The sequence below is a fragment of the Harpia harpyja genome, chromosome 17 (genome assembly GCF_026419915.1).
Source record: "Harpia harpyja isolate bHarHar1 chromosome 17, bHarHar1 primary haplotype, whole genome shotgun sequence".
NCBI lineage: Eukaryota > Metazoa > Chordata > Aves > Accipitriformes > Accipitridae > Harpia > Harpia harpyja.
Genome location: NC_068956.1, coordinates 7,798,797 through 7,818,465, shown reverse-complemented (window position 1 = coordinate 7,818,465; position 19,669 = coordinate 7,798,797). Strand labels below are relative to the sequence as shown.

The following is a 19,669-nucleotide window of genomic DNA, read 5'->3' as shown; positions in this document are numbered from 1 at the left end:
AGAGATGCTGCTCTGTAATGAAGAGCCCACCTACAGACTGCTTTGTACAGCGTTGCTCAGGAAAGCAACTTCACTTTGTTGCTAAGACTGTTGGAGCGGTAACTTAGTGCTATGAAAAATCTCTCAGTAAACAGGCTGGCTTCTCAAAAATAACTTTTTTTTCCTTAAGTTGTGCTCATCTGCATATCAATGTGAACTGTTGTTTGGATTCTCTCCCTCTTCTGAATTTACTGGAGAAGTCTAAAGCATCACGATGAATGTTTAGATGATTAACCATCCTTGTGATTATGCATGTAAAACTCTGTGGACAGAGTTTCTCTCCCTATAGTGTCAGTTGTGGCTCCCAGAGCCATATGGAGGCTCCGTGGTCCTCTGCAGACTGAATCTAGCACCGTCTGTGGGTCGAAAGCAGTGTCCCTGTCACATTTCTGCCTCTGCTGGAGACTGACAATGTTCACGTGGCCTCCCTGGAGCCCACAAGCCATCTGCAAAGACGTTCCTGGGATGGCCAAAACCCAAGGTTCTCGGGCTGTTGGGACCTCATAGCACAACTGAGTTTATGCTCCACTAAGCTGCTCACAAGCATGTAATTATTACAGTCCTTATCCCAATGGCTGTGCTGTGATGTGAGAAACATGGAACAATGCTTTAATTAAAAAAATATTTCACCAAGATGCTAATGATACCCAATACGCAGCAGAAGTGTGGTAAGGAGAAAGTGGCAATACTTCATCAGAGTGAATCTTCTTGGTGGCATCTTCCATGTCAATGGGAAGTCAAAAAGAAAAAAAAAAAAGTGCAAGAAAGAAAAAAGTTTCTGTATCCTCAAGTCATTTTTGAAACCACCATCCCACTTCCAGACTCATGTCTGTCTTGTGTGATAGATGTGATAGTGTCTCAAGACATATTAAGAGCATATTCATTCTCTTTTACTATTCTGCTTTAAGGAAAAAAGACAAATTATGCCTTGTGAAGAAGCCATTTGCTATAAAGTGTAAAAATGCTTTAATATTAATATTTTATAATAAAATTCATGACATATTTATAAACACTCTATCAAGCATTTACAACTGAACCACAGCTGAGAGCTTGGACCGGAATAAATAAGCAAGGACACAGCTAGTATGAAATATACATCTTAATTTTTATAATTGTGTGTGCTTTATTCTTTACACAAATGGAATGGATGCGCAGAGTATTTACACATAACAGGAGTGTAAGCTGGACAGGGTATTTTGTAAACTCCAGTTCAGATTCTGAGTACCCCACACTACAGCTGGACTGAGAAACATCCTGCTAAAGAGACGCGCGCCGGCCAGCATGCCGGATGGAGCAGCCTGCTGAGTACAGGCTGCTGCACTCGGAAATTTGGACTGGCCAATTCAAATTTAGGAACACAAATCCAGAAATTAAAAGGTTGCTATCCCACTAAGAGCCAACAGTGTTGCCTTTTTTTTTTTTTTTTTTTTTGCCTTTTTTCCCCCCAAAGATCTTGCCTAGGATGCTGGCTACCACTCATCCCCAGAAATGCTGTTTTACACCAGGACAAGTTGCCTGCGCTATAGGTCAGGGCCAGATGGCGTAAGCTGCTAACATGGTGTGAGGGATGATGGATCGTGTCTCACGCTCCTCACCTTAAAGACAGAGTCTCAAAAGGGCCAATGGGGTAGTGGTTCCTATTGCTCTTGGTGAGATGTCAGTGGGGCTGAAGCCTTCTGAAAACCCCTCCGCAGCATTTGGCCCATGGGGTGTCTTTTTGTTCAGCAATTTCACAGCACCTACCTCGAAAGGATCTTGGTCCATGACTTGGCCCTCTGGGTGCTACAGTAATATAAGCAGTAAATAATGATGGGAAGTGCTGAGCTGCTGTTTAATCATGTGGCCTTGGTGTTTTACAGTAATGCTAAAAACTAGGTGTAACGGGGAGGACGGATGTGTAACTTCAGGTGGTGTAAATGGGATGGACTCCACTGAAATCAATGGAGTGACTGTGATGTACACCAGCTGAGGATCTAGGCTAGCTATATGCTGAATAGATTTTAGATGTTATTTGCTGTTAGCTTTGATGCTGATTTGTGCCCTAGAATGGGAACCTTTTTTTTAACATAATGACGACGTCATTCTTACTTCTGAACTAATTGACAAGATGTCTGATTTTTAATGGAATTGGAAAATACATTTATTACACCAAGGCATGGGCTTGAGCACATGAATGCAGTTGCACACTGAACCGCATGCATAACATAGCAGACAAAATGTTCAAGAGAAAAAATGTTGAGATTAAAAGCTGTGAAGGATAAAAGACCACTTTCTGTGAACACGGCAGATATTATGGCTTTAAATCTGCAGCTTAAAAAGAAGATTGTGACTTTTTTCATTAACACTGTTTTTCCTACAAATAGCCTCATGTGTTGTCACTCACTGAATCCTCTGGTCAGGGATACAATTTGAAAAACAAAAAATAAAATATAAGAAAACCAAAACAAAAATACAATTTGACTGAGTGCTGATGAGCAAGTAACAGTGAAGGTGTCACACGAACAAATTCTCCATAGAAAACTAATATAAATAGGTAAGTGGATGTTGTATAACTAGGACACTCTTGCTGGCTCGTAGTGGTTATTAGCTCAGGTTCCACACTGCTCTCCAGGATGAGGATTTGAAATTTCAGTGCAACGGAGAGATTTCTTATCCTTGACTTTCACAGGGTGGTTCCTAGGACCCTATCCACACTGGAGCATCAAACCATGCTAGCTACAAACACAATTACATCACAGAATATTTATCTAGAAACAGCCTTTACTACCAAAGAAATTACAAAGCGCTAGCATGGACAGGGTACCTCTGTAGGAAGGGGGAATTAAGCAAGAAAGAGGCTCTTTCACTGGTCGCTGGTCAGACCGTAAGACCAGTAAAGAGTGCCGTTTCACTGAGCCCTGTTAGCAAGCTCTCAATGAGTCAGTGCATGGAAGATGTTTTGTGGCAAGGAGAAATAAATAGGTTGTAATATTGCACATCTGCACAAAGCTAGCAAGATGTCGTGATCATTCATGGGTGGACAAAAAGCTGTGATAATTTTGGTTCTGCTTAGACCCTACGGTGCTACACACTGTGCCAGAACATAAGAAATAGCACCAGGGGTGTGATCTGGCACTTTTCCTAAAGGGTCCAGCATTTGCATTTGTCTCATGTTTAGACGCTTGCAAGTCTTCTACATGGATAGAAAAGGAATCTGATTACGCTAAGCTGTGTTAGCACCAATATGGTCTCAGGCGCCAACTGCTGTGGGTTGTGAGTTTGGACTTTTTTTTTTGCACCAGCTGTAATTTTGCATGAATCTTATGTTTCTCTTCCTCCGCCCACTACCACCCAGTATGATCTGAACAGCTGCAATGCAAAAATGAACTGCAGCTCTGAGGATGCTGAAACATGAAACGCAAAATGTCAACGCACAAAACAAATGGGAGTACAAGTCCTAAGGGAAATAAGACCTCTTACTGCTTCTCTTGATGATTTGTTTTTAAATATATGTTTTATTTAAAAAAAAAAAAAAAAAAAAAAGAAGTGCAATGGCAACTCTAAACTGGAAGCACAAACAGACAGGGAAAAATAAATAATGTTACTACAGTAACCAAGGACTGATGGAAAAATTGATTGTACTCAGCCATAGTGTTACTGTTCACCGTAAAGCACAGCACATGACAAAGCAAAACAGTTACTAGTAGGATAGTACCGTAAAAGGCTGCATGCTGAACTAAGAAACAAAGAAGCAGATGTGATTGATTGCTTAAAAACAGAGCTGAAAATTAGAATGAAGTTCCTGCTTTAGGATACTTGGTTTTTCAGGTCTGGTGGGCTATTTCCCAACCTGGGGCAATAGTACTTTGCCAGCATGGAAAAATCCATGGCTTCAAAGATCTGGGGTCACTCTGTGGATTTCTGCAGAATTATCCAAAATCGAAGCTTTCGTTCATGTATATTTTGTAAAAAAAAAGTTTCTAGCCCTTCTGGTTACAAAGCTTTTTTGGAGACTTAACTGAAACCCTTGTTTATAAATCTGCGCTGGCCAGGCAAGAAAAATAGTAGTAAAAGAAGTGTGAACTTCTCAAAGTTACCATAGTAGGGCAGTAAGTGAGGCCACTTCGGGGCCACTAAAATGCCCATATTTTTAACCCTGTCACTGCTGGTGGCTGTAATACAAACATCCAGCCAGTTGCGCTCTCCGCGGAGGTTGGCTGGATATACCTGTCAGCTTGACAGGGTGCAGAAATGTAAGCTTCAAATAGACAAGTAGCTGAGGAGTCTATTTCGCATTTGCCCTTAAAACGTCCTTAAACATTAGGGCTGCTGTAGCCACCAGCTAATAAGCATTGGACTCCTGCGGTGCAGCAGGCAGGAGAGTGTGGGTTTTATAGAAAACTTGGTCCAGCAGCAGCAAAGGCAATTCAGTTTACTATCACGATATCTCTTGCAGTTGTCCCCTTGTGTGTCAGAGTGAAGAATGGCATCGGTATACAAAGGAAGGGCAATGTGAAATGAGAAAAAAAATACCTCCTTCTCCCCTTCCATGCACCCCAAACTGCAATTCCACAGACTTTCCCCAAATCCCTCACAAATGTCCATTGCCTCAGTTTTTGCTTTTAAGACCCTTGTTGACTGTGAAATGAATGAAGATACAAGTTAATTGGTGTAGTTTCCTACAAAGAGAGGAAAGATCAAATGCTTTTGGTATTTCCTTTAAAGAAACAGGAAGAATCATAAAACATTTGGGGGCGAAGTATGACTCCCTCCAAGAGAGAAATTATTAACTGCATTCAAGCACTGACATTTTGCTTCTGAAAAATCACCCATTTCAATTTAAAGATGCATTATCCTTTTGCGTTCAGAAAAGGTCCTACAGGGCAGTCAGTTCAAGAGAACTTTCCACAGGAGTTCATCATGATTAAATAGAGGCAAGGGAGAGGATTAAATTGAGAGAAAAACAAGCTGACAACTACAATTTAAGGAATTATCTTGCTTGTCATTAATAATAGAGAATCTGTTCAGGAAAAGGGATAATGCAACTTGATGGTCCTCTTTACATTTTACAGTCGCACAAGGGTGTAAATATTTAATCTTTCACTTAATTAATCTTTACAAAATATCTCACAAAAACATTTTTACCTATAGAAATTAGTTTCTATACATCAATATATTTTTATTTTTATAAATTATTCCATCTTTAAGTGCCTTCTATCAATATAAATGATAAAATAGACAATCAAAAATTTTAAAGCTTTTCCCAGTTGTATCCCTCCTTGTCAACATAGGTGCTGTGAATCCTCATACATGTGTGTGCACATGGGAATGTATTTGTGTGCATGTGTGTCTGATGTAAAATGCTTCCGTCCTCTCCCACCCCCAAACTCCATTAAAATAAACTATACTGTTACTAGTTCCTGATGCAATAGTGTTTCCAAAGGGGAAAAAAGAAATGCTTGACTTGGTTTCAGAAATCAAAAGATGTGCATAGTTACCGAAGTCGAGGTGTACCAACTACAAATGTGCAATGACAAGCTTAGAATAGGATCCACCTCCCAGTCAAGTCAAAGAGCGTCCTACCAATGACTTCAGTAGGAAGTGGACCAAGTACTCCGAGCTTGATTTTGCAAGGTGCATGTGGCCCTGATCTAGCAAAACGTTTAAGCCCGTGCTTAGCTTTGAGCACATGAATAGTGCTACTGGAATTGATGGGACTGAACGGCACAGGGAAGGATCACAAGTGACTCCAAGTCAACGGGCTACTCGTGTAGGAATTGGGGTCAAGTGCTGAGCGCCTTGCAGGATCAAGCCCTATATGAGGTTCAAGAGCTGGGAACTTCTCTTTAAAGCAATCAACACACTGAGCTCAGCCATTGAAATCGATCAAAATGTCCGCATGGGCACAGGAGGTGGCTAGCTCCCCTTGACAGAGGGTCTCCATGTCAGAAGTTTATGCCTACAACTGGTGCTCTGAGCACACAACAGATTTGCTTTATATGGTAGAAGTCTTTTTGTTCCTACCCTTTGACCCATCAGTGTCCTTCATGGCTTCAAACACTTTGTGTTGTACATTCATCAAAATTCACATTGACTGCAAAGAACATAAATGCAACAAAAACAGGAAAGCCTCCAAATAGTATATTATAGTTTTCTTCTAAATATTCTCCCGTCGTAATCAGAGGTGCAGTGGCTAATTTATAATTTTTCCTTTGAAGGAATCCAGATGAAAGGCCCAGATTGTTCTTCAATTACAAGTTTGCATTGATTATATATATCTTCTAAGCTATCTCCTTGGACAATAGCTGCAGTAAGAACATATCAATATTTCTTTTAATTGTTACATTCTACAGCATCCAGTGTCAGATATTGGTGAAATAAATGAGAAGGAATACTAGCACACTGTGATGTTGTTGATTATGGAAAAATCATACCCCTGCACATGGCAACTAAGTTGAAACCAATGGCACCTTCCCATGACAGAGACCCATCCCACTGCTTGTAGTGAGACGACTGAGCTAGGTTAGTTCAGAGAACGGCAGCTCTATCCCACAGGAGGGCAGCATGGTAGGCTCCCACTGTTGCAAGTCAAGCTTTACATTTCATTTGATTTAGAAGCTACTTCAGCAGTGAGTAGCTGCAGATTTACACCCTATTCTTTTCCTGACCTAGTTACAATAAACTCACTCTTGGCTGAAAAAGTTAACTAGAGCAGGTCCAAAGTGACAGAAGAAAAAGCAACTGTAACACAAAGCACAGTGTCTATACTCCTAAATTCCTTGCCCCCCCCCCAGCAGAAATCTGGAACTGCAGTCCAGAGTGTGTGCACTGTCAGCATGTGGAGGGGCAACTGGGGGCTTCTGAGTGTTACCCACAAATATCAGTCCCCTGAGTAGGGAGCTGCCTAAACCCATCCAAAGGAAATTCTGGGGCCCCGAGCGGGTCTTAAATCTTGCTCTTTTCCAGGTCAGGAAGAAGATGCCTTTCTCCTTCCCTCCCAATCTGTAGCTTGAGCTCTTGCCTTGAGGCTAGTGAGGAATTCTTTGCTCTGTACAAATGCAATGATGCAACATCTGTACTGATTTCATTAAAAGCAGTTTTGGGTCAGAGAAGGAATCAAATTCATGCAAAACTAATCCTTCAGTGCACCAAAATTCCAAGGAGTTGAATGCCTCAACTGCCCTTGAGTTTCAGGGAAACAATAGTCCCAAGCCAGGAGTCCTTACTGTGGGCACACTATACTGATATGCAGCCTCGGCCAGAGACAGAGCTGATGCAGTTGTTTTGCAATAAAAGACTATCTCTTGGGAAAAAAATTGTTTTTAATAAAAACATACCTGTAAAATATTCTCCAAATTCTTGTTCTAATTTAATTGCTCGATCATAGGTTTTCTTCGCTTGCTCCTCTGTAAGACGTTTATTCATTTCCCTAGAAACACACATGAAGTCATCGAAAAGTTTAGATTCTTGATGGAACAACTTTCTAAAAGATCCGTTCAACTGAATCACAGATGGATTGAGATCGGTACAAGAATCAAGCAATGAAATTCTTCCACCAGTTCATGGGCAGTTTCAGGATTTTAAATTTAATTTCATTCTTATGTAGTATAAACCTACATTTCCAGACTATTTCCCATTTCTCCACTAAATTTTTATTTTGGGTTCACTACTCTACATTCCCAAACAAAATACGAGGCCCAAATCTGGTAACTGCTAACTGAGATGGACTGGTGGCATCAGGAACCCATGGGTAAATCTGGGAGCCAGGAGGTCTTAAGGTCTGAGTGCTCAGAGCTCTCCTGCTTCCAGAGCTGAAGCTCCTTCAGGAACCTCTCTATCTCCCAGGCCCACAGCTGGCTGTCTCAGCTGAATAAGGTTGTCCAAAATGCTGAAATGGAAGCTGGGTTTTGACTGAGGCTGGGCCTGTGGAAGTGAAATCATGATTAAAGGCAGGATTCAGCACACTGACACTCCTGACCCTGTAGAAGGAATCCCAGAGTCATTGTAAACCCTGTAGGGAAGCCCCAGAAGGACCCAGCATGTCTTCCAGGGAGAATTCTTGGTTCAGGTGGGGGCATGAGTTCCAGATATCATGAGAAATCAGACTGAGTCCTTCCAGCCGGAAGAGTTAAGGTGAGTTATTTATTTATGTTCTCTGTTCCAGTCCTTTCTGATTAACTACAGAGATTCCTAGTCAAGTGTGTCTTGTAGATTCTAAAACGTACAGGGTACCAATAAATGTAAAAACATAGACAGTGTCAGTAACATTCTGTTATTTCCAATGTTTTGTTATTTGATGGAGCATTTCTGTTTCAACGGAGGCATTATTTAATAACTTTAAGAAATGAGTTGTCTTGCCCATCCATGCTCAGCTTTTAATACCACTGTACACTTGCAAAGAATCAATCATAGAATCACAGAATGGTTTGAGTTAGAAGGGATATTAAAGATCATCTAGTTCCAACGCCCCTGCCATGGGCAGGGACACCTTCCACTAGACCAGGTTGCTCAAAGCCCCATCCAACCTGGCCTTGAACACTGCCAGGGATGGGGCATCCACAACCTCTCTGGGCAACCCATTCCAGTGCCTCACCACCCTCACAGTAAAGAACTTCTTCCTCATATATAGTCTAAATCTACCCTCTTTCAGTTTAAAGCCATTACCCCTTGTCCCATCACTACATGCCCTTGTAAAAAGTCCCTCCCCATCTTGCCTGTAGGCCCCCTTTAGGTACTGGAAGGCTGCTATAAGGTCTCCCTGGAGCCTTCTCTTCTCCAGGCTGAACAACCCCAGCTCTCTCAGCCTGTCTTCATGGGAGAGGTGCTCCAGCCCCCTGATCATCTTTGTGGCCCTCCTCTGGACCTGCTCCAACAGGTCCATGTCCTTCTTATGTTGGGGGCACCACAGCTGAAGGTACTACTCCAGGTGGGGTTTCAGGAGAACGGAGTAGAGGGGCAGAGTCCCCTCCCTTGACCTGCTGGCCACACTGCTTTTGATGCAGCCCAGGATACATTTGACTTTCTGGGCTGCGAGCACAGGCTGCCAGCTCATATTCAGTTTTTCATCCACTAATACCCCCAAGTCCTTCTCCTCAGGGCTGCTCTCAATCCACTCATTGCCCAGCCTGTGTTTGTGCTTGGGATCGCCCTGACCCATGTGCAGGACCTCGCACTTGGCCTCGTTGAACTTCGTGAGGTTGGCACGGGCCCACCTCTCAAGCCTGTCCAGGTCCCTCTGGATGGCATCCCTTCCCTCCAGTGTGTCAACTCGTTCTCATTCACTGCCCTACACATATATGCCTCCAGATATCCAAATTCACTAGCAATAATAGAGTTTGCTTGTTCTAGCATTTTTTCACTGCATGGATTTGTTTTTCTTAAAACATGATGGAAATTTTCTGAGGCAACTAGGAAAGCAAGAGAAGGGAGCACCTTGTGTTCTACATAAATCTGATCTAATGCCTTGCACTGAATCATATGATTATGTGGTAATGGACTGTGTACTGTATGACATGGGTGATGCATGTAGGAAATTATGCGCATGATGGTGCATTAAAAAATGATCTATGAAGTGCACAACAGTATGAACTTGCTACAGCTAACTCCTACCTGGCTTCTGAAAAACTCCCTCTAAGGTGTCCAGGATGCAAAAAGGTATTTCTAGAAATGACTTAAAGCTGTCTATCTATGTAACTAACCATATAGTTGGGAACACTGCTTAGAAAAATCTCTCTGGCAGTACCAATGCAATGCAGAAAGCAGGTTTATAAAATGAAGGATAAGAAAGATTTCTTTATATAATTTATGACAGTTATTTGTGGATTATATAAATAGGTTTAATATGTGCCAATCTGTGTCATGCTGCTAAATTTGTAATACTACTAATTCTATTTATTAGAAAGATTGCTATCTAATTGAGTTCAGGTGGGCTTCTCATCAGCTATGCCTACTTGAACATATCTTTTGGTGACTGAACCAAAACTCTGTCTTGAAGTGGGACATACCATTGCAAATGCTTATGCAAATTAACATTTTCATCTTAAGGACACTCAGCCAATATTCTAGTGCTAACAACATCCTCCTCCTTCCAGATCTATTTCTGGTAAATTTCTGAGAAGTCTTCCTCAAGATCTTTGAATATCAGAGGAGAAAATATAAATGAAAATATAAACAAGCACTTAAAATAGTAAGTACTTTGAAATAAGTAGAAATTTGCATTACATGTTCAGATTGTAGATTTGCCTGGTGTATAAAACTGTGCTCGTTGTATCCCTGCCTCTGCCCATCCTGTGCCTTCAGGAGAGAGGATGGAGAAGGGGGAGGACGATGATGTCCATTTTTCATGATGAATTAAAAGTGCTGTCAAACCATAGTCACTTCTAATTTTTTCTTTCCTAGCCAGGCACCTGCACAGCTGGTGAATTCAAAATGCTTGCAAAGAGCTGTCCCTCCAGGCACATTTTCCAGGGTTTTCCTCCTCTCCCAGTGAAGAGCTCACCCAGGCAGGCTCTTCATTATTTCCAGCTCTCATCCCCATGATCCCACCACTGTCCTCCTTCTTCTAGAGAGAGAGAGGCCAATAGAGAGGTACCAATGGGGATGCCGCTGGGATTAAACCTGTGAGGTGGAGTCACGTAGAGGTGGGGAAGGAAGGAAAGAAGGAAGGAAGGAAGGAAGGAAGGAAGGGTAGGATGACAGAGCAGTTTGTTTACAGCAATTTGATTGCTAGGACTGAATTTAATTGAAGAAAGCAGGATCAGGAGACATCCAGCTAAGGCCATGTGTTCTGGTTGCTTTTACATCCAATAGCCCCTTATGGTCTTCCATTGCTGTGGTCATTAGTGTTAGTAGGGTATTTCCAGAGAACCAGCGATAACCAAGTTTCAAGTGCAGGTGCAAGCTTAATTTATGCTCCCTTCACTGTCAGATGAGTGCAAAGGAGCATATATGTAAATGAGAATTAGACTTCAACTTTAAGTGCTGGTTTTGCTGCAAGTTAAATCTTTTGACTTTGTTTCTCTGCATCTTCTGATGAGCAATTTTTTGTCTTTAGTGGTTTTACTTTGCTATTACACTAACTTTCAACTCACCTGTATGAACAGGAGTAATAGTTATGGCAGATAAACCTATAATTTTTGTGTTGTAATAGTTACATACATAAAAAAGACCAAGTGAGCAGTTACATTATGCTGTCATAAAAATATCCTCTTTCTGTTCCCATAGAGCACTGGTTTACCATGTTAAACTTCTTCATACTAAAATAATAGTATGTATTGGAAAGGGGTTATATCGGTTCATCTATGCACACTCTACAACTCACTACCACTTACATCAGAGTATTTATTTGTTTAGTCAGACCCTGAGTGATTTAGCTACATTGCTAAATAAAATAAATGATTCTTACAAGCAAGGGGCTCAGAATTATGTCATTATTCTCAAGGCAATTCTTTAAAGAGAACAATACTGTTTATATCAAGAGTTCTCATTTCTGTTAGAAAATTTTGAGTGCTGTTTGATAAGATAAATACACATTAGATAGATTAACTAGATAAAAAGATTACTTGTGGAGAGCAGGCTGCAGGGGATAAACTAAGTTAGAATGCCTGAATTAATTATGTTTTTCTCTTTTTTTTTCAGGAGTTGTATTGTGTTTACATAATTTATTTATATAAGCCATATTAGTGAAAAAAATCCCAAACTAGTACTGATACATAAGAACTTCTGCTGTCCCATGAAAGTTTGGATTTCTAATTAAGGGTGTCTTCCACAGAGTATTTGCAGAACAAGGAATTCAAAGTGATATAAGGGATTTCACTTTGTTTGTCCCTACCATACTGTCAACACCGAGGCAAGTTTAGATTTGGAGGCTGAAGAATAGCTTACTTTTGATTTATATCAGTAAGGAAAATTCTGCTAGCTCTGCATAACTTATTTTGTCCTAAGTGAAATATTAGCATTGCTGTAGTTTAATAACAGGATGATTGTCATAATATTTTGCATCTTCATAACACTTTTCAGTCAATCTGTTCAAGGATTTGCTGTTCTTACATCAAATCAATGAAGCCTTTATGTTATTGCCACATTTCTGGTTCTGCCTAATGTATTTTTCAGAGTAAGGGCCACTTTTATTTACTTTTTTTTTTTTATCACTCCAGATGCAATGTCAGCATTAAACAAATAATGGAAATATTTTATGGATGGGAAAACTGTAGGTTAAGATCTATCTTAAACCAATCAGTGCAGAAGGTAGGCTATCAGACTACCCTTCGCCTTCCATACAGCAACATAATGAGAATATAAGTGAATTGTAGGGCTGGAAGAAATGTCAAGAAGTCATCCAACCCAAAATGGCTTTGGTCAGGATGGGGCTGTGCAAGTACCACATACTGTGCATCATTCCCTGTAATGTGGCTGGACACGCAACAAGCTTATCACTAAAAGGCAGGGCCAGGGAGGATGCACATTCCTGGGATGGGGCATGTTAGCATTCCCCAGCTCTGTCACCCAATGGTTGTGGGCACACCGTTACCGTAACCAGATAGGCATCTGTCACAGGAGGGGGGATGCCTAGATTTTAGCTGTGTAACAGATACCCATGGCATTGCCTGGCATTTGCAGAGCCTTTGGTGAGGGGAAGGCACAGAGTTCAAAATCTTATCCCTATCACAGCAAATTAAGCTGATAACTCTTGCATTACCTGAAGTGTACGTGGAAAACAATTGATCACAATGTATTTTATCCTGAGCTTTAACCAGTATGAAGATCACTTCCATATTTCCTCCTCAGCCTTCTCTCCTTGACACTAGATAACCCCTGTTCCTCCTCCACTTCTAGGGTGGAACCCAGAACCAGGCCAGTGCTCCAGCTGAGGCCTCATCCATACCCAGTACAACAAAATGACTGTCTATTGTGTCCTTACACAACACTGATATTAATACAGACCACAGTGGCAGTTTCTTTTTTTGCAACCACATTATCCATCCATTCATATTCCTGTGTGATCCATCCCAACCACCAGATGCTTTTCTGCAGTGCTATAGCTTAATTATTCCCTGCTTGTGCTCATGCATTTAATTTTCTCTCCTTTGTGCTGAATTTCATCTTACTGATTTTACATTGATGTGCTGGTTTTGGCTGGGATAGAGTTAATTTTCTTCACAGTAGCTAGTATGGGGCTAAATTTTGGACTTGTGTGAAAACAGTGTTGATAACACATGGATGTGTTAGTTATTGCTGAGCAGGGCTTACCCAGAGCCAAGGGCTTTTCTGCTTCTCCCCCCACCCCACCAGCGAGGAGGCTGGGCGGGCACAAGGAGTTGGAGGGGACACAGCCGGGACAGCTGACCCCAACTGACCCAAGGGATATTCCAGACCGTAGGATGTCATGCTCAGTATATAAAGCTGGGGGAAAAGAAGGAGGGGGGGACGTTGGGACTGATGGCGTTTGTCTTCCCAGGTCACCGTTAGGTGTGATGGAGCCCTGCTGTCCTGGAGATGGCTGAACTCCTGCCTGCCCATGGGAAGTGGGGAATGAATTCCTGGTTTTGCTTTGCTTGTGTGCGTGGCTTTTGCTTTATCTGTTAAACTGTCTTTATCTCAGCCCACGAGTTTCTCACTTTTACTCTTCTGATTCTCTCCCCCATCCCAACGTGGGGGAGAGAGTGAGTGAGCAGCTGTGTGGGGCTTAGTTACTGGCTGGGGTTAAACCACGACAACTGAGTTTTAATCTTCTCCTCTAAAGTGCTTGCCAGCTCAACCCTGAGTTATTCACAAACTTTGCAAAAGCATTGCCCAATTCATCATTCAAGTAATTAATGGAAATAACAAGTAGTCCCAAATAGGGACACAGCTCAGGAAATATTCTGCTACTGAGAATGTCCCAGGGAGCCAGAATAAAAATCAAGATGCAATACAATTACTGATATCCATCTCACGAAAGAAGGAGATAAGATTGATTTGATTTTCTCTTGATGCACATACATTGGCTGCCTCTTAGAACCTTTTTACCCTCTCAGTTATTATACTTGAGTATGTTTAACTGTTCCCTAGATCCCAGTGTTTTTCTGAGTATTGAAATTAGGTTGCCTGGTGACAACATGAAGTTGGTGCCTTTTCTTTCCTTCTTTAAGTGTTATGTTTGTCCCTCTCCAGTCCCGTGGATCTTTCCTATCCTCTTACAGACCTTCAAGTAAATGAAGGGCTGACCAAGAGGCACACGCTGCAAATCTGACACAGGCTTACCCTCTGGTTCGCCCCTGTGACCAGACCCTACACCCCAAGAGCATCCAAGGCTGGATGGGACAAACCGTGCCGCATGAATCCTTGGTGAACTTGCTGCACAGGTTGGAACAAGTACACCGAGCACTGGCAGGGAGTCCTTCATGGTCCAGCACTTAAGCCCACATGTCCCACTGTGAAAAGTTCAAAGGCAGCTTTGACTTGTTCTTTGAGATGCGGGGATACCGTGGGTGGCAGGCAGGGAGAGCAAGTCGCCACTGTTCTCACTTCCTTTTGTTATTACTGATTTTAGGGGAGACGCAAAATGTAGACTCAAGACCTGTGTTGTGCCACGTGAGACTGTACCCTGAAAATAAAACGCTTGAAGGAGTTTATACTTACATCAGAGGCTCCCATGACTTAGGCTTAATGAAGATAGCGATGGGATAGAGTTGTGCAACTTGTAGTCGTTTGATAGCATTTCCTGACACATCGAGTATACAGTGCTTGCCCTGTTGGAAACAGATGAGGATGTGTTTGTTTTTGCAGAGTTTGCTGCATATCAGCCAAAAGACGGGAAGCAATTCCACAACGCAGTGCCCTGGAATGGGGCCATTACCGGCACACCAGGGAACGGGGACCCCAGGGCATGCGCTCCACTCCTCTGCGCTCTTTTCTTTGCTTTGGGGCTAATATAAAATAGCCACTGGAGATATGGGAACAAACTTGTTTTTTATTTTTACTGGGATGAGCTTTGCAGGGGGGAGAGGATTTTCTTCAGAGATGAGGAAAATCAATTCATAAAAGTAATAGGATGTCTACGTTTTTACTGGTTAATTCAGTTCTTGTTTGTGTCAAAGACTCCCTATGTCACCCGAGGCAAGTAATTTAATCTTTCTGTGCTTCATTCTTTTGCCTCTGTGAAAGTGAGATAAGTTTATTTACCTGTCTTACAGAGGGAAGAGGGAAGGATGTTTTGGGGCATACCTGAGGCGCTGTGTTAGTTTCCTGAATTGATGGCACTACACCCAGGTACAGAAAGTGCCAAGGATGTTGTCATTCAAAGTCAGAGACTCCACTTGGGGAGTCATTATAAAGCCTACAAATATTAGCATGCTGTTTTGCAGATATTTTATATTTTTGGCAGAAGAGTCATGTCTGAGATACAGTGTGGAAACAAAACAGGTCATGTTGCATGGTCAATAAAACCAGTGTCAACCTACCCTTTCTGCCACGAATCTCACAGACTGGACACTAGTTCCATATAAATTATCATTGTACTGCCCAGCTTCTATAAATTTGTGCTCTTGGATATCTTTTTCCATTTGTTCTCTTGAAATGACAAAATGATAATCTCTCCCATCCACTTCATAGTCACGCTTTGGCCGTGTGGTATCTGCATGAAACAAAAGACAGAAGATCAAGAAATCTGTAAAAACATTTCGTGCAAAAAATGCTGCAATTATGGTTCGCTCAGTGGACAATGCTGGGTCTTCTGTAAGTGGAGGTGCCTCACACCTGGGAGCAGATCCTTGGCTACTACATACTGTTTTCAATGGAGTTATGACAATAAAGCTGTCTTTTCAAAGTAATGCCTTCTGATGTTTACTTCCAATCAATACCAGAATTCCATTTTTTTCAGCAGGATCACACACAAACCCCAAATACAAAATGCATTCCAGATTGTAAAACTAATCCTATTACAGTGATAAAATGAATCACAATCTCATCAGTTTAATGTAGTCTTAATTATAAGGCTGATTCTGATCTCATCTCTAGCAGTTTTGAGCTGGTGTATTTGCAGAGACAACAGTTTAAAATGAAGTAAGACTGCAATCAGGGTCTGAAATAAACACTCAGCAAGCTCTAATGATCCAAGATATAAACATTCTGCTTAATTCAGGGTCCAATATTGCTTTCAGATTAGACAGTCTAGATCTCTGACAAATCACAGATTTCTCCATATTTTTATTGATGGATGCTGTGCAACTGAGTTGAAACATTTTACATTTTACCAGTTATTTCAAACTTTTATCTTATTTAAGAAACCACAGATTAATTGATGAGTAAATTGAGTTAGTGGCTAGAAGACTCCTTTTTTAAAAAGATGCTACAGCTTTTGAGACAATTCTTCTGAGAAATTCTTTCCAGACTTCCACAATCTTTTTTTTGTTTGTTCCTTTCCCCTTTTTTGTCCAATGGAAAAATGGCTTTTGAGAAACTCAATTACAAATAGTTCACGGATGCTGCATTCACAGCAATTCACTTAATGTGTGGCACAAAGCGCTACAGTTCACTTAGCTGCAGTGAAGGAGTAAAATCATACTTACGTGGTACACATGACCCAAACTTATCAGGGAATTCAGATATCAAATCATCGTTGATCCGATCTTTCATAGGACCCAGAATAATAACCGGCCTGGTGTAATTAACTGAACAACAAAAAGAAAGGCACATTTTGGTAATCTTACTGGCAATAACAGTAAATCTTCCCAAAGATGCACTAATCAGAGTTGTTGCCTTTATGTATGAAGTGAAAACTTAGGTGTACATTTTATTGATGAATAGTTTATTTATTGACATGGATAAGGAAAAAGGAATGAGTACCACTCATTTTGCAGAGCTCTGTGATGGTGCATGCACATGTAGTCAAACGACTATGTGGAAGTGTATATATTTGCTATTGCTCAACAAGGTCACTCCCAAATGTTTGCAGAAGGACTCTCTCATGAGGCATGGAAACGATATTATAGGATTTTTTTCCTCCTCACTTAAATGAGTGCATCCCCCATTAAATCAGGTGGGTGCGCTCTCATTTTCAGTTGTCTTCCCATAGATTCATCTACCCTGCTTAGAGGCACATATCACATGTGAAGGAAAATAATAAAGGCTTCCCATGTAACAATAGTGCAGTAAAACTAGAAAATCTGCATCAGTATTTTGTAGACTGATTAACATATTTATTAGTAAAGGCCATGAGTGCATACTGAGGAGAGTCCTAGAGAGAACGTTAGGAAGTGAGGGCTAGCGAGGGAGACCCTTACATCATTTCTTTTGCATGCAATAGACCGAGTGGCCAAGAAAAAGGAGCCACAGAGAATCTGGGGCTGGTACAGCAGGGCTTACTGCTCTGCTGGCCCCCAGAATGTGAAATGAAAAATACAAGGAACAGTGACAGAACAGCAGATGAAACTTACTTTCCTGTCTGGTGACAGGTTCATAAGAAAGGATGCAGTCTTCTTGGCCTCCTGACGAGAGAAGAAAGAGAAGAGATTGAAGCTGACAAGCAACACGTCAAGTACTAAAGCTTGATAAAATGCTTCACATAGAGACAGATTGAGTTCAACACTTCTCTCTGGTAATATTCTCATCTGAACCATTCCAAAGTCCCTCATAACTTTAAAGTGTGGAGACCACTTTTTTCCTTCCCCTCCCTCCCCTGCCACATGTTTCAATTCTCTTGGCTGAAATTGGGCTTTTTCAATGATGGGCAATAAGACTTCATTTACTGATTTGATAGCAAGGCTGTTTACAAGGATAGTGCAGAAATTTAAGATGCAATTCTTTCGCTTCTCCTATTGTTAAGGCCCTAACATGCTGCTCCAGGGCAAATCCACAGGCTACCTAAATTGAACAATTTTTATCCTCAGAATATATACATTTTGGTTGATCGTCCTTCTGTGCATAACCTCCATAGTCTAGTTTATTCACAGCCTGACATCTAGCTATGAGCTATTTTCTGACCCTTATCCTTTCCCTGAACACAAATCTCACAGCATCATATTTTAAACACTTATCCTCCCTCCACTCCTGTTAGGACAGTGCTGTTTCCTCATGGTGACATTTAAAAAGCAGAGAAATTTGCCATGAGAAACAAATGGCACTATATGGACCATGACTTGGGTGCAGGTGTGCAGCCCCAATGCATCACTGTCCTCTCCTCTACGAGAGTGCAAGAGGAGAGAGGGGAGGGTTCTTCAATCTACTGCATGAATAATTCCTGGACATTTCTTTTTTTTAGGTCACTGTCACATACGTGGTACCACATAAGGGCTCTGGTACATTCTAAATATGACTTAGGCTTAGCAAAGTTTAAAATTATGATTTTATTTTTACTCAGTTCAGGGCTTGTCTCTGCGAAGATCCACAGATGGGATTTTGCAACTAATTTAGATACTACAGAAGAAAGAGTGCCATAAGGAGTACCAGGGCTTTGTAAAATAGACAGGATTGCCTTCATTTCATCTGCTTGCATGCACATGAGTCTGTGCTACATTATTCTGGTGGGCTCCTGCCAAACCAAAATGTGCACATACAGGGGAAAAGCGCTGCCTGACACCTGATGGATGATATAGGTAGGATTTAGAAGGGGCTACACCTCACCTTGAAGTAGTCTGACTGCTATCTGAGTCACTCTTGAGGCTCCATTAACTATATTAACAAGATTTGTATTGGATGCAATGCCTAGCTCCCAAGTAGGTACAAAACTTTTTGTGGTTTAATCTTAAGCTGACTCCCATCTCATGAATCTAATATGTTGATAGGTATTTTTTGTGATATATTATCTAGACAGTTGTGAGAAATGTGTAAGAAAGCTTTTCAAGTAAAAATAATGTTGTAATTAAGGACAATGACAGAAAAAGCAAATAAAAAAATGTACTGATGTGTTAGGAGAGAGGGACCAACTCCAACCTAGCAATGGTGCTGAAGCAGCAAAGGAGAAAACATCATTTTTAATAAAAGGAAGAAATTAGACAGCTTTTGAGGACAAGGCAACATAACATATGAGGAGTGTGGATAATGGATTTTCTTCTCTATTTGCAAATGTTTGATACTGTAGTCATTTGCTTAACTTTGCCTTTTCGCAAAGTTAAAAACCTAGAATTATTGTTACACTAGGTTTCATGCATCAGGTGTATTATTTTCCCTTAAGTTTCTTTGGGAATTCTAGGGGTGATATAAAACTCAGGATGTCCCATTCCCCTGGAGATGAAAATTCACTCTCCAGGCTGGACGAGCGTGCTCCTGCACTGCCTGCCCTCCGGCCCCCAGAGCCAAGGCTATCCGTGCTTTTCAACAGCCCGAGAAAGTCGACCTTGGGGTGGGCGATGAAGCCATCATGTACTAGGCAGAGGGAAGGCAGCCTGTTTGTACGAATAGAATCTTAAACTTGAAAATACTTGTTTCAATGGCATACAGATCTGCAGAAGGGGATTCATTTCAGCTAATTTCAGAAACCTGTGTTGTGAGTGCTTATGTCTGAGCTAGTCCGTAGGTACGTTTTAGAGTCAATAGGTGCCTACAAATAGGCAAGTGCTTATTCTAAGACATGAGTCATCTGACCTATTTTAGATGTCTACTTTGGAATGAGAGAAAAAGTCAGAAGGGTGTGTTTGCCTCCATTGTCCCATAACGGCATTTAAACAGCAAGGTC

General features: G+C 41.4%; 1 protein-coding gene across 34 annotated transcripts in view; it reads right to left on the bottom strand.

Moving 5' to 3' along the window:
- Positions 1-981: 981 nt before the first annotated feature.
- Positions 982-19,669, bottom strand: part of DLG2 (discs large MAGUK scaffold protein 2) — a 1,027,713-nt gene continuing 1,009,025 nt past the window's right edge. For all 34 annotated transcript variants that reach the window (XM_052812305.1, XM_052812308.1, XM_052812306.1 and 31 more), the window contains 6 exons: positions 17,433-17,483; positions 16,566-16,667; positions 15,459-15,631; positions 14,638-14,747; positions 7,356-7,447; positions 982-6,323 (listed from right to left, as the gene is read on the bottom strand). In XM_052812305.1, coding sequence (XP_052668265.1) covers positions 6,217-6,323; positions 7,356-7,447; positions 14,638-14,747; positions 15,459-15,631; positions 16,566-16,667; positions 17,433-17,483 — 635 coding nt within the window. In that variant the 3' untranslated portion in view covers positions 982-6,216. The remainder of the gene's footprint in view (positions 6,324-7,355; positions 7,448-14,637; positions 14,748-15,458; positions 15,632-16,565; positions 16,668-17,432; positions 17,484-19,669) is intronic.